At 38.4% G+C, this 14,689-nt stretch overlaps 1 protein-coding gene across 1 annotated transcript in view; it reads right to left on the bottom strand.

The window, feature by feature from the left end:
- The window catches only part of LOC149803388 (mutS protein homolog 4-like), a 182,656-nt gene that overhangs the window by 103,047 nt on the left and 64,920 nt on the right, over positions 1 to 14,689 (bottom strand). Inside the window, exons 7-8 of the mRNA XM_089953095.1 lie at positions 9,323 to 9,389; positions 210 to 331 (exon numbers count right to left, since the gene is read on the bottom strand). Of these exons, the coding sequence (XP_089809221.1) occupies positions 210 to 331; positions 9,323 to 9,389 (189 nt within the window). The remainder of the gene's footprint in view (positions 1 to 209; positions 332 to 9,322; positions 9,390 to 14,689) is intronic.

Below are 14,689 nucleotides of genomic sequence, written 5' to 3'. Positions count from 1 at the left end.
TGTATTTTGACACCCCCCTCCCCCATTTAAACTTTTCATAAAAGAATGCATGCAACAGATTCTGCACACTTTCATGCCCTTCTCTTTTTTTTTCTTTTCCAGATTCTTGAAATTATTATAAGTATTTCAGATCAAAGAATACTCCTGGGATTTTATTCCATGGAAAAGTTAGAGAAAAGCTAGAGTATCTACAAGAGGAAATAACATACCAATCATAGTTGTGTGTTCACTGCCTTTGAAAACAATTCTCATTGATGCAGGTGCAAAGTACATGTTCTGAACAAACTCAACGTATTTGATGAGTGCAGCTGCAGCCGCTAAACAGTAATATCTGAAATAAAGAGTCCCAGGTGGGTATGATCTCACTCAAATGACACATTTATTTGTCTACAAGGCAAAATAAGGTACATGTAATAATGCAGGTTTCTTGGATTAGAATATACCTATGCCAGGATAATTTACAGCTATCTGGTTGAAATTAATGGTATCTGACCCTTTATTTAAGTGTGCATTAACTTTTATTAACTACAGATAGTCTAGAATGTGGATTGGCATCTTTTGTAAGAGTGTGAAAGGTAGTTATTTATGACTTATCAGACTGATCTGACTACTCCTCAAATTTGGTCTGATATGGTCAGTCATATTTGAAGAGAAAGTCTTTATATTAGTAACAATAGTCAAATTTTTTATAGGAGATATATTTCATTTTTAGGGTTTCCATCTGGCTGCTAAGCCACAGCATTACCAGAGGAACCATCGTAAAGAAAATTCTTGCATAACACATCTAAAGGACCATTTCTAACAAGTTTGAACGCAACTGACTCAGCTATTCTGAAGCTATATGTTTTCCATAAGGCTACTATGGAAGCCATTCCATTGCTTGAAAAGCCATACCAAACATGTACTTTGAAAACTTCCTATAGAGTTTAACGTATACTGGCTTAGTCTAGAGAAGAAATAAAAAAAGGTTTTCCATCTGGATGCTAAGAATGCCACACAACTACTATACACCAAGCCAAACACAATATCCTACAAAACATTTTAATCAAATCCAACCAATAATGGCCTTCTGGAGAAGTTGCATAATAGGTTTTCCATATGGTTGCTATGCAAGCTACACTCTTCCATGGGGAATAAGACCAGACATAATTTGATAGAATTTGTCCTAATAAATATTCCTAAAAAATGGCTCAGCCATTCACAAGAAGATGAAATCATGTTTTCTATACTATTGTTAAGGAAGCCATTGTTGCTGGAGGAGAAACTCCAGAAATACGAAGAAAGTATATCCTGAAAAACATTCATACCAAGTCTGATCAAAACCAGCTCAGTCATTCTGAAGAAGTTGAAAATAGGTTTTCCATATGCTTGATGTAGAAGCCACAATGTTGCTACTGGAGCCACCCCAAATGCAATTCTGGTAGAACATGTCCTGAGAAACATTCCAACCATGTGGAATTAAAACTGGCCCAGCAGTTCTTTTTAGAAGCATGAATTAGCAACATGCTGATTGACAGACAATGCATATCTGACAATCATGTCACACACTAGGCCAAACCATACGCTCACATAGTTACTCATCTTACAGAAGAACAAATTCACTGCTGTTTATAATCATTGTTTGTATCACAATCACTGGACAATAGAAAAAAACACTGTCACTTAGATGTATTAGGACCAAAGGTTGTTGTTGTTGTGGGTTTATTGGCGTTTTCAGCAAGATAGGCTGTACTTGTCGGCCAGTATAACTAGTGAAGGAAGAACCCAGGAAACCCTAGTAAGAACCACAAACCCTTGGGAGCTATTGGCACGCTTTCTAACTTACATGTACCCACATTGGCCGAGTGGGATACTTGAACCCATGAAGAGATGAAATGACAGTGATCAGTAAAGCCGAGTGCTTTAGACCACATGGCCACAGAACAAAGGAGAAGGTCATATGCAATCGCTATAATGCAGCCTTTATAATGTCTGCAAATGATGAGTGACTGAAATGTGCCCATGAGGTATTAATAGCTCTGATTTCATTGACTTTGATTCTCATGAATGACAGAAAAACCCTCTCAACAGTAAGTGTAAGCTACCTAGAGATACTGAATGCAGAAATATCAGCAGAGCCCTTCAACAAAATAACCAGAGGGAAATAAGTTTCCTACCCTTCCTTCTCCATTTTGAAGGTGCCAAATTGAACCTAACCACCCTAATTGGGCTGAGTAGCCTATCTATACAAGACATGAAAGTACAGAAGGCAGCTGGATTTTGGCTAAAAAAACCTGTTTGACAAAGAGTAACAAACTTGTGATTACTACTGAACCTCAACAAACAACCCTTCTATACTGAAAAGTCATGGAACTATCTTCTTCTCTTTACCGAGGCTAAAGCAAGAAAGACAGTTTTAAGCACAAAATTCAGTTCATAAGGGGGTTTAGACAAAGCCCTGACCCCAAAACAAACTTGGTATCAGTGAGCAAGGCACTGCCCTCTGCAGCTCAAAATTTTTAATGAGATCTACTATATGGGATCAATGCCAATGGCTGGACCCCTGGAAAATCTGAGCATGTTAGAAATGGATGCCCTATAACTGTTGATAGTGGAGACTGAGCATACTCACTCATAAAAGAGGATGAGTAGAAAATGTGCTACAGGAGTAGGCAAGGAACAACCAGGATCAATACGATTCATAGTGCATCAATCACAAAAGATCATCCACTTTGCATCACAGACCTCAGAGGCAGATCATCTCCCAATCTGGATGATGCATTCGGTAAGCTGCTTAAAATCTTTTCTTGGAAGAGAAATCATCTGAGAAGAACCAAGTGTGAAGATAAAGAATCTGAAGGCTCTTCTGAAAAAAGACCCCCTTGTCACAACAGTAGGTTTTTCTGTGGTGTAAGGGGTGCTCATAGAGGGGTAGTACCTCTGGTGGGGTAGCATTTGTACCTCCTTGGGGGCAGCTAGTCCACGTTTGGTCCCCACATGGCGCTAAGCTCTCACCTATGGCTCCAAGAAGCAGCGGCCACACCATGGGCAACGACTTTGACTAGCCAGCTAAACCAGGCTGAGGGTAACCAATGGATCTCAAACCCTCAGTGAGTTATGGATTGTCACCCATTGCATGTGAAGACTGGACCCAGTGGACTGCGCAGAGGAACCACCAGCTGGTCAACAGGCAGGAAAGCAGACCTTGCAATATGAGGTGGAGCACTAAGAGCACAGCAAGACACATAGGGTGCCTTGGTCATCCACTGCATCCAGTCTCCATTCCAGCCATCTTGACTACGTCTTGCAACTGAACACTTTAATCCAATTCACACACAAGTCATGCAACAATTAGCAAGCTGTGACAAGGCAGGTGTGGATGTGCTTGCAGCCAAAGTGGCGGACCTACTTAAGTCATAGGGTCCTCTTCCACTGTACTGAAGCAGAAATCGATGTCAGCAGCCATCCGAGCAACTAAGCAGACCTCTTCAGGATAGCGCTGCTTACCTCCATAGCCTGAGGAAGGGGCTAGAAAAGGTACCCTAAAAAAAGCCTGCTTCAGCTACCCTGACCAGCTTACCACGGCTGGAGGGAACGCCATTTTTGCGGTCAAACACACAAAGGAAACCCGAAAGGTTCCACTCACTTTTGGTGCGTGGAGCATACGCACTCTATTGGATTGTGCAGAGGCTGACAGACCGGAGAAAAGAACTGCTCTGATTACAAGAGAACTTGTTCACTATAAGACAGAGATAGGCACTCCTGAGTGAAACTCGCTTGGCTGACAAGGGCCAGTTGACTAAAGTTGGGGCTGGTTACACCTTTTTCTGGAGTGGACATGGCACTGATGAATGTTGTGAGTCTGGAGTTAGTTTCGCTGTCAAGTTTAGTTTGGTGAATAAGCTCTTCATCTTACCAAAGGGGTTTAATTACCGGCTTATAATGATGAAGCTACCCATACATGAAAAAAAGCAAGCCACACTCATTAGTGTTTATGCACCAACCATGACCAACTCGGAGGAAGCCAAAGACAAGTTCTATCAGGATCTGGAAGTTCTGATTGCTTCAGTACCAAAGTCAGACAAGCTGATCATGCTTGGTGATTTTAATGGCAGAGTTGGCAAGGACCACATCTCGTTGGAGGGCATTATTGGCAGACATGGCACTCTGATAACAATGACACAGAAATGCTGGGCGGCCTTCAAAAATCTGGTGTACTCTACTGCATCTGAAACCCTTGACATCACTGTGAAAAAGCACTGAGACTGATTTGATGAGAACTGTGAAGAAATACATTACCAATTAGAGGAGAAGCATCATCTCCATCGTGCATACAACATTGACCCCAAGTCTGCTGCAAAGAAAAATGCCTTCAACAAAGTCTCCAAGCTGTGCAGACAAAACTGCGCGAAACGCAGGACACATGGCTGAGCCAAAAGATATTGTCCTTTGCCAACAGACACGACATGAAGAATTTCTATAGTGCTCTTCATGCTGTTTATGGCCCAGTAACATCAGGCACAACTCCACTCTTGAGCTCTGATGGCAGCACTCTCATAACCAATTAGAAGAAGATACTGGATCGCTGGATGGGACACTTTGATGGTGTCCTCAACAGACCCTCTTCCATCAATGATGAAGATGAAGTGATCAACTGTATACCCCAGGTGGAGAGCAATGAGAGATTGGCTGACCCTTCAACAGTGCTGGAAACTCATAAGGCCATTGAGCTCCTGTCTAGTGGGAAAGCTCCAGGAGCAGACTCCATCCCAGCTGAGATCTACAAGTCTGGTAGGCCTAAGCTAGTGAAAAAACTAATAGAGATGTTCTGTGGGATGTGGAAACAGAAATGCATACCCCAGGAATTCAAAGATTCATCCATCATCCACATTTACAAATGCAAAGGCAATTGCCAATCCTGCGATAACTCTGCATTGCAGGTAAGGTCCTCGTCAGGCTACTGCTGAACAGACTCACAGAGCACCTTGATCATGGCCTACTGCCAGAAAGTCAGTGTGGCTTCAGAAAGGAGAGAGGCACCACTGACATTAACTTTTCCTGCCAGGCAGATGCAAGAAAAGCGTCTTGAACAAAATGTCCAGCTATAAACCATCTTCGTGGACATGACTAAGGCATTCAGCATTGTCAGCCGGGAAGGCCTTTGGAAGATCATGGCCAAATTTGGATGTCCAGAAGTCTTCATTGAAATGGTGACGCATTTTCATGATGGCATACTTGCCAGAGTCTAGGACCAGGGTAACTATTCCGAACCCTTTGCAGTTACAAATGGTAGGATACATCTTAGCCCCCACTCTTTTCAGCCTCAAGTTCTCCACAATGTTGATGGATGCTTCCAAGGACACGATGTGGGAGTAGGTCTCCAATACCATTTGGATAGGAAGTTGTTCAACCTGAGGCTTCAAGCCAAAACCAAAGTCCAAGTTGAGAACATTTATGACCTCCCTGTTTGCAGATGACTGTGCCCTCAACTCCAGCACAGAGGCAGGCATGCAACAGAGCATGGACCTTTTCTCCACAGCGTGCACCAATTTCGGACTAACCATCTTTACCAGCAAGACCAAGGTTCTGCCTCAGCCAGCTACTGGAGAAGATTACCTGGAACCATCCATCAGTGTCAATGACCAAAAGTTAAAAAATGGAGACAGGTTCACATACCTCGGCAACACCCTCTAACAAGCAGTCCACTTAGACAATGAGGTCAACACTAGGATAGCCAAAGCCAGTGTAGCATTTGGCAGACTCTGCTCAAATGTCTGGGATAGGAGAAGCATCAAGCTTGCCACCAAACTCTACGCAGCAGTTGTTTTCCCCACCCTCCTCTATGCTTGTGAGACTTGAACTATGTATAGCCACCATGTTAAAAAAGCTGATTTGTGTAAATCCAGGAACAGCAGTTCCACAACTCATGGTCAGCAGCCTGTACATTCATGTCCCCACTGCACCAGACTCTTCTGGGCCTGGATCAGACTGATCAGCCATCTCTGGACTAATCCCCAGTGAATCAATGTGAGGATGTGGATCAATATTCCCTTTTTCCTGAAAAGGGAATACTGATCCACATCCTTATGAGTAAAAGGAACACAAGAAGGGGGAATGTAAATCTGATCCCTATTCACAGTAGAGTATAAATGCTAGTAGGATCAGTAGTGTGTGTGTGTGGGTGGGTTGATGCAGGCCCATGACTACATTATTTGAATCTGCCTGGTTTGACTGGTGTTCAACAAACAAGCAGCCATTGAAAATGCCTTGAGAGTGGTAATAGAATACCGATAAATCATGACCAGTACCCAGTGTTACTTAACCAGTGCCTGGTAAATGGTGGCTGGTAACCAGTACATGACCAGTGACTAGTCAACTGGACTCCAACCCTTTAATGGCATCTGTAATCTCTAGGAGGAATCCTCTAAGAAACAAAGGAAACTAGAATGCTGAATAATATATCAAGACTGCACAGGTTGCCCATTGCCAAAAGAGGATGCTGGCCCTACCTTGCAGATGGTGCATGCTGCAATCAACTCTCAGTGAATGGGCACTACTTGTAACTTATTCAAGCTGGGGTTGGTGCTGCCCCTTTTTCCTGTATTTGAGGGGGTGCATTCAATCCCAGCTTTGAAATGATGTCCCATAATGAGTATTGCAGCTCTTACAAGTGGTTAGGGGGCCCGAGTGGCAGAGTGGTCTAAAGCGCTCTCCGTTACGGATCACTGCCATCTCGGATTCGGCTAATGTGGGTATGTGAGAAAGCTTGCCAGTAGCTTCTCGTGGGTCGGTGGTTCTTTCTGGGGTTTTCCCGGGTTCTTCCTCCACCATTAATACTGGCCGCCATGTATAGACTATCGTGTGCTGAAAAATGGCGTTAAACCCTACAACAACAACAACAACAAGTGGGAAGGAGGTACACTAAATCTGAATCTCAGTTTGAGAGGCAATAAATTCTCCTTGAACAGAAGGCACAGCCACTCTCTCTAGGAAGGTGCTGCTCCTCGTTCTTTTATATGGAAGGAGGGTGCACACTTTCCCAGCAAGAGAATGCCTATTATCTAAAAATATAGGTTATCCACTCTAAGATCCTACAAATATATAGGGAAAGGGTAAATAAAAGCAGGAGGAAGAATGACCTACCTTCCTCAGTTTAGAAGTTCTTTATCTTTCGTTCATTTCCCAAATATAATCTGGTCAAAGACAACAAACTGGACATATGTCGTAGTACACATTTTGAGCATAACAAACAGGTTGGGTGCATATCCCAAGGTTACCTGACAGTGGTCAGTTATTTGCAAAAATCAGTCACAACATGAAGCTATTTTACTCCCAACTGGGAGCCCTCACCTATCTATTACAATCAGGGGACTATAAATTTGTCTCACCTTTATACAGATACTGAATATGGTAAGTGAATCAAGAATGAAGACTAATTTAAAGTATCCTAAACAAGCCACGTCAATATTCCTTATGTGGAGCTGCCCGTTAAAACTTCAGCTGGATGATGTTCACAGTTTATGCAATATTGTCACAGACTTTTACTCAGATGAATGCACTCGCATCATAGCTAGCCCAGAAATCAAATGTTGATGTTGAGGAGAAAGTGGATAGTTTTTTTAAAATTTGTTATTAATGAGAGGAAACAGAATGATTTTGATCTTGCACACACTGAAAATAAGAACTAAACTCCCATGTTTTTAATATGCTGGGAAATTCACCTGCATTATAACCAGCTGAAGGAAAATTAGTGATTGTAAGGACTTTGGGAAATGAGATGCACTTCACAGTAGTATTAAGTTGTGTAGTTGCTTTCATTGTACAAAACTGAAGCCACTACATGACTTGTGTTTAAACGCAAGACTATGCTAAAAAATAAATTCAAATTGGACTTATAATGTGACTTATAAACCAAGACACATGGTTAGTACATCAAGCTTCATCCCATGATCCCTAACAGCTTTTAAGTTATACAGTAAAAAAGAAGGTATGAAAGAAACAAAATACTGAATCTTATCCTTGAAGATAGCACCCCAATATGATGCATGAAACACCTACTAATGATGATGTACAAGTATTCCAAGTTTCATCCTTAATCTCAAAAAGTTTCAAAATTATAAAGCAAATGCAAAAGTACAGTGAAAATGTTGACCTTGAAGATAGGACCCAAAATGTGTGCAACACACTGTCTAGTAATGACGACCAAGCATGCAAAGTTTCATCCATTAATCTCAATGACTTTAAAGTTACAGTGTAAAGAAACTGATGAAAAACGAAAACAATTGAGTCAGGCCTTAGCCTTGAAGAAAGCACCACCAATGTGGTTCACAACACACCTTCTACTGATGTTAAGGTGTTAAAGTTATACATAAGGAAAAATGTGATGGAAAATGTAAAATACTGTAATGTGACCTTGACCTTCAAGATACAACCCTTAGTGTGGTACAACTAGATTTTTCAAGCAACCTAAACTCCTTAAGATGATTTGGTTAAAATCCATTCTCAAATCCAGGTTTCTTCATAATATTCCCAACCCCACTTTCGGACATTTATGTTGGGGTGAGAGGCCAAAGCCAACTGCCGATAAAAAATTTGGAAATTTGTGGCCACTGTGCAGTGGCAGTTATGGTAGCTGCTTAACAGCTGGCCTTGTAAATTAAAACAATATTTTATCATGACATACCTGCATGAAAATGATAACTGATAGACATTTTTGTTATTTTCTCAGAAAATGCAAGTATTTACAATCATTATGTGTTTTATATTCTGCTGATAGAAGACACAAAACTAAACATGCATAAAACCTAACCTGGTACTCACCACTGGCATTGGTAATCACAGGACTACATAAATCTCTCAGAAGTAAAATACTCGTGTAATGACCAAAACAACAAACATTCTAATGTTGTAATACAAAAATCAAAAATATTAGATGAAAGTCACATTTCTTTTGCAAAAACCTGAAAGGAGTTATAATTCTCAACATATTTATTCGGAGAACAACAACCAGAAATGTTACTGTTACTGTCACAGCAGTCTGGGTAGAGCCAGATTCATCAAGCAGAGAGCATATGTAAATGTTTTATTGTCATGTGATACAACAAAATCGTTGTTGTATTAATTAATGACAGAATATTACAGACTATAAAAACAACATTCTGGCATTCTCAACTTTGTCACATTTAAGTGCATTCTTGAATTCTCTGACCCCATAGTCAGTGATACAGGGTGACATGAATATCACTTTTCGAGTCATGCAAGGTTACATTTTACACCAAAATGCAACTTTTTTGCACAGTCCCTGATTGTTTTCCATCCATACATTCCTATATTTATTACTTACTTTGAAGCAACTTCCATTTCAACCATATTATACTCAGGAATGCTCAACTGTCTGACATTCTGAAGACCTAAAGAATAAAACATACATGGGTTTACATGTCAAAAAGTGGATATGGAAACAACACATTTCCAATTTTATTTTCAAAATACACAATGAGTTTCACTTAAAATTTTACTCTAATATTATATACTACACCACATATTATGAAAAAGAGCTTATTGCATGCCATGATGTAAAACCAGATGCCAGATCATCTCCTTGGTGTTAGTCATAATCAAAATTCATTTATGACAATATAAGCTTAAAGACCAAATTTAACTAATGTTTTTTTTTCAGACAAGCTATTTAAAAGTGGTAAACAGCTGAGTCAGTCAGGTGTCAGACCAGAGATTTCTCTAAATAATAAATGAGAAATAGAGTTTTCATGATATACCTCAGACTACATGACAAGGGGAAATAATCTATACCTGTTAGAGTACAATACATCATGACCATGGGAAATAATCTATACCTGTTGGAGTACAATACATTATGTCAAGACTCTGCAGTCACAACATCTATAAAGCCAATTTCAGTACAAGTAGTAAGAAGTTCTGGTTGAGATCTTGTGGTCTTTGGATGTGTTTAGCATCTATCGCTTACTGGACCATAGAGAATATGTGAATTTGTCAGAAGAAGACAACTGTAAGAAAATGTTCAGTAATTATTAGCAAAAGATAGCAGGCACTTGGATGTTTGTATAAATGTCATGTTAGGCATGATTTTTTTAAAAATTTGTCGTGTTTATACGCACACCTATGATATCTGTCTGCCGAGAGTAGCATACACATTTGTCCAAAGATAATGGAATGCATGTACAATGGCCTCAATGGTTTCATCTGTAACACCAACTACATTCCGTACTACGGATTGTGGATGAAAATGGTCTTACCCAGTTCACAATCCAGCAAATGCTCAATTCCTTCTGCACTGGTTTCAAAAAGGCTACCTATTATTTGTTTAGTTTGTCTCCATTGTTTTTCATTAATATTTTTCATTGGTAAATATTTTAAAGTCAAACAAAATATGTGAATGTATGTAATGAGATATAACGCACTTAAAATTATAACTCACTTAAAATTATTCTTATTTATTTGATTCAGAGCTTGAAGAATTTTCATTCATGATGTTGATAAACAAAGTTATCAACATTATTACTGGCATGAAAATATATGACAAGTCTCCATTTTTTTAAAGGATGTTTCTTATCAACCATCCATATTTTAAGGATGGTAAAAACCTCTTTGCTTAATTCCCCACAGAATCTTCCAGATGTTTCCAACTTAACTGTTCTCCAGACTTTATCAATGAGACTGCCACTGTTTCAGAGCTGAGGCCTTTACTAATAGCGATAGAAATTTAGGTACTGAAAAATAGTTTATAGAGTAAATTATGTTTTTCTGATGATGCTTACCTAATCATAATACATTAGGAGCACATACATTATCACACAAGCTAAAACAATATGTTTGCCACATCTTTTGGCTTCACACTCCAAATTGCATAGTACTCTTTGGCACACAAGATTCTCGCATGAGATCTAACTCATGCAAGTCTCATTTGCATTTTAACATGTAAATTAATTAGAAATCATATGAACATCAGCTTCTATTCAAATCACATGAGCAAAAATTGTTAACATAAGCAAGATTTTCATAAATGAGCAAGTGTTTTCTCACATGAGCAAGAGTTTGCTCAAATGAGCAATAGATTAAGTAAGAGCAAAACAAAGGACTTGAATTAATTTTTGACAAGATTTTTTTTTTAAAACCACAAAGTTATCTTCAAGAAAAACTTGCCATTTAATAGCAATAAAGAGGCACTGAACTGTTCATATAGTCACATTAAAATCTAGTGATGATGAGCATACCCGAGTTCACCTCTGCATGTTTTAGTGTGTTCCTGACATGAACGAAAACTGCATAACAGTAATATATACAAATTTTAATTATTTTTGGTGGACACTATAAAAGCTAATGTTCCAAATGTATGCAAGAAATTGGCTTCACAAGCCTATTTGCAAAGCTGAAAGTCGGAGGATAGCTGTCTCCTATATGAGAGAAGGACATGTACCAAATTCTGTCATTTGCCAATTATTACTGGAGTCTTTTGTCTTGTAGAAAGCTAGGTCAAAATTTAATGTGTCATTGGTGCAGAATTGCCTGTTGATGCTTAGGTCCTGAAGCTGCCTATCAAAGCTATGTAGCATATTAGCAACTTGACCAGACTGAGTGAGGTAGTTTTTGAATTGTGGCTAGTTGTTATTGACTGATAGATCAATGGATGCGGGAAATAAAAGTAGCTATTGACAGAATAGGTGGAAGTGGATAAAACTGAGATGGCAGATGCCAGATGCCAGAAAGCTTTTACAATTAATGTGCAGAAGTCTAAGTCTTCTCTGGACTTCACTGGATTCATAAGAGATGGTGAGGTAATTACAAAGCCTCCTGTGATGCATGTAACAAATGAACTGGCAGAGCAGTTTGTGTGTGACAGACAATCAAGGATGTGGATATACAATGACTACAATGACATGTTGGGACAGAGTTATCTCCAGGTGTTTACTATCTTCAATAGTCTAGGTCTTGCATCAAAGTGCCCATGAATGGGGTGTTGCTACAATCAGTACCAGATTCGGATAGAGCCATGAGCCAATTTGCAACCCATACACCTAAATATATGCCCACTGTGTTGACATCTTTAAATAGAGAAGCAGAACAATGACACATGCAAGTAAAATCTGTCAAGTATCATGTGAACTTAGTCACTATGGTGGGGATGCTAAAAATAAAAACTCATCATACCCAGGGAAGTAATGTGTATATTACAACATGTAATATCAAATATCATATTGACATAATTCATAAACAAAGTTGAGTACTTAGTTGAACTGAAAATACAACTGACCATACGGCAGACAAATAAGATGGCATCAACAGGTTTATCATACAACAAAGTTAAACAAAAACAAAGTGCAAAATATGTCTATGGTGAAGATAGAGCAAGAAATAAAAAAATATCTAAATGTGAAGTGGATTAGTACCAGAACTCACACAGAGAACATACTGATAAGTGCTATTTATCACATAGTCAGTACACTTTGCCTATACTGTGTGCAGTTAAATACTTGTGATACTATAACATGTTAGCTTATCACTTTATGTGATTCTGACTGGTCTAAATAAGCCCATGAAATTATTGTGTAGTATTCTCTCTACTGATTGGCTGCAATAATGGGAAAATCTTTTTAATCCCACCTTCTGGATATTTTTTGTTTTCGCTGAATATTTTTGGCTGACATTTTTTTTATTCGACTAGCAAAAGGAAACTGGGGGAAAATGGTCTCACCTGTTTCAATATTGCCAATTTACCCCCACAGGGGTTTGTTATGTCATGTATAACATATCATAACATGAAAAATGGCAAAACCCCTGAGACAAGAACAATAACAAGTAAAACTACAGGTATTTCTCAGATGATAGCAAGGGTGGGGTTGGGGATGGAGGGGCTGTATATCTGTAGCATGGAATCCACCTTATATACAAGCTTGGTTTAAATGTGAACTTACTGAAGTAAATAAATTTACCTTTGTTCACTGAAAAATGTAGAAAAAAAACAGTCTCCAAAACTGACAGAACTTTATCTAACCACAGCATATTTACGTGGTAAATATGTGATGCAAGTCTGACTCAAAAATTTGTTTATGTCTTCTGTACAAACTAATGTTCCAAATCAAATACTGCAAATATTACAGTAAATATGTTTATTTCTGCATCTATCTTATTTTCACAAAAATATTGCAAAAATGTAATGTTTAGTTGTGATGTCGAATTTCAACATAAACACTGGCACTGTGTTGTGTAGGCCAACTCAAACTGGTACTGTGCACCGTATCAAACAATGTGGCATCACACGCACTGGACATTTTGTGTTGAGAGATGTTTTGTATTTTCTAAAATGTTCTGTTCATTTGGAAGGATGCTTATTCTTTGATTTATAGTTAGCAAAATTGTATAATATACTTTTACTATTTCAATCTGATTTGGACTATTTTTTAAGCACAGCAAATAAAAGGTATAGCGTCTGTCAGAATGAATGAAATTATTAATTCTTCTATCTAAATTTCGACTGAAATAAAACTATGTGATAAAAAGAATCTCAAATGGGTAATGATTTAATATTAAATTTATGAAACTCGTTAAATAATGTCCAGGCTCGCAAAAGCTAGACATTATTCAACTAATAAATTTAAAATTAAATTGTTACCCATTAGAGATACTCATTATATACAACACAAACTTTATCTAGTCTCTATGTCTTACATTCCATTGTAAACGATTTGCAAAGTCTACTCGAAATACCTTGCAACAAGCATGGGAAGTCATAAATTTGTGCATTGAATTACATAACTTTTATAATAGTTCTTTTAAATTTAAGAAGCAATCTCTATCTGCCCTTTCTCATCCAACATGTTAAAAAACTCAAAAAGATGCCTCATAACAATTCTGCACTTTTTACAACATGAATCACACTAATGATGCCAACACTGCATTACATTCTGTGCCATTATCAGACCTGTCAACCCTGATGAGTCCATCTCAGTAAGGCAGTTGATTTGTTCTGTACGATTGACCAGTTTTCAGTAAGGTGTAACAAAATATCAATAACTGCTATTGTAAAGCTGGAAAACATAATTAAAAGATCGAAGCATCGACGATAAACATTATGTTCAACTGAAAAGTTTGTAAAGTACGTGTAGATTTTATTTACCACTAGAACAGCTGCACAAACTCTAGTTCCAAGCCCTATGCAGCTCAATGGCTTGTTGCTATATAAACATAATTGTGTCCTTTCCAATAAATGTAATTGTGTCCTTTCCAGCTTTTATTCACAAGTATCTGAATGCTCCTTTTTATTCTTCAATGTTGATTATTAACACTTTTCTAGAAGCTTATTTTCCCTTTCGTCTTCAAAATGCAATACTTTCTGGATGCCATTTTAAAAAATTCTATAATCAACAGTTTGATCATGCAGACGCATCGCATGAACAAATAGGTGCAGTTTAAATCTTTACCTTCTGCAAGTACTTGCTGCCCTGGCTACTAAGCCTGATTAGCAGCCTGCCTTCTAGCAGCAGTTTGTAGGCTGAACCCCAGAGCATCATAATAGCTGCCTGAGTGAGAACTTCTTGAGTTATTTACATGCTGTCTACATTTTCTGTATCAATTTTGTCCCATGCAAACTATGTAATTTAATGTAAAATAAAATTTTAAACACTTACCAATGTTTTGTGCCACTCATTTCCACAAACAAGTACATATAATCCAC

Source organism: Sinohyriopsis cumingii, chromosome 3 (assembly GCF_028554795.1).
Source record: "Sinohyriopsis cumingii isolate HCF-2022 chromosome 3, ASM2855479v2, whole genome shotgun sequence".
NCBI lineage: Eukaryota > Metazoa > Mollusca > Bivalvia > Unionida > Unionidae > Sinohyriopsis > Sinohyriopsis cumingii.
This window is presented reverse-complemented; position numbering and strand designations above follow the sequence as displayed.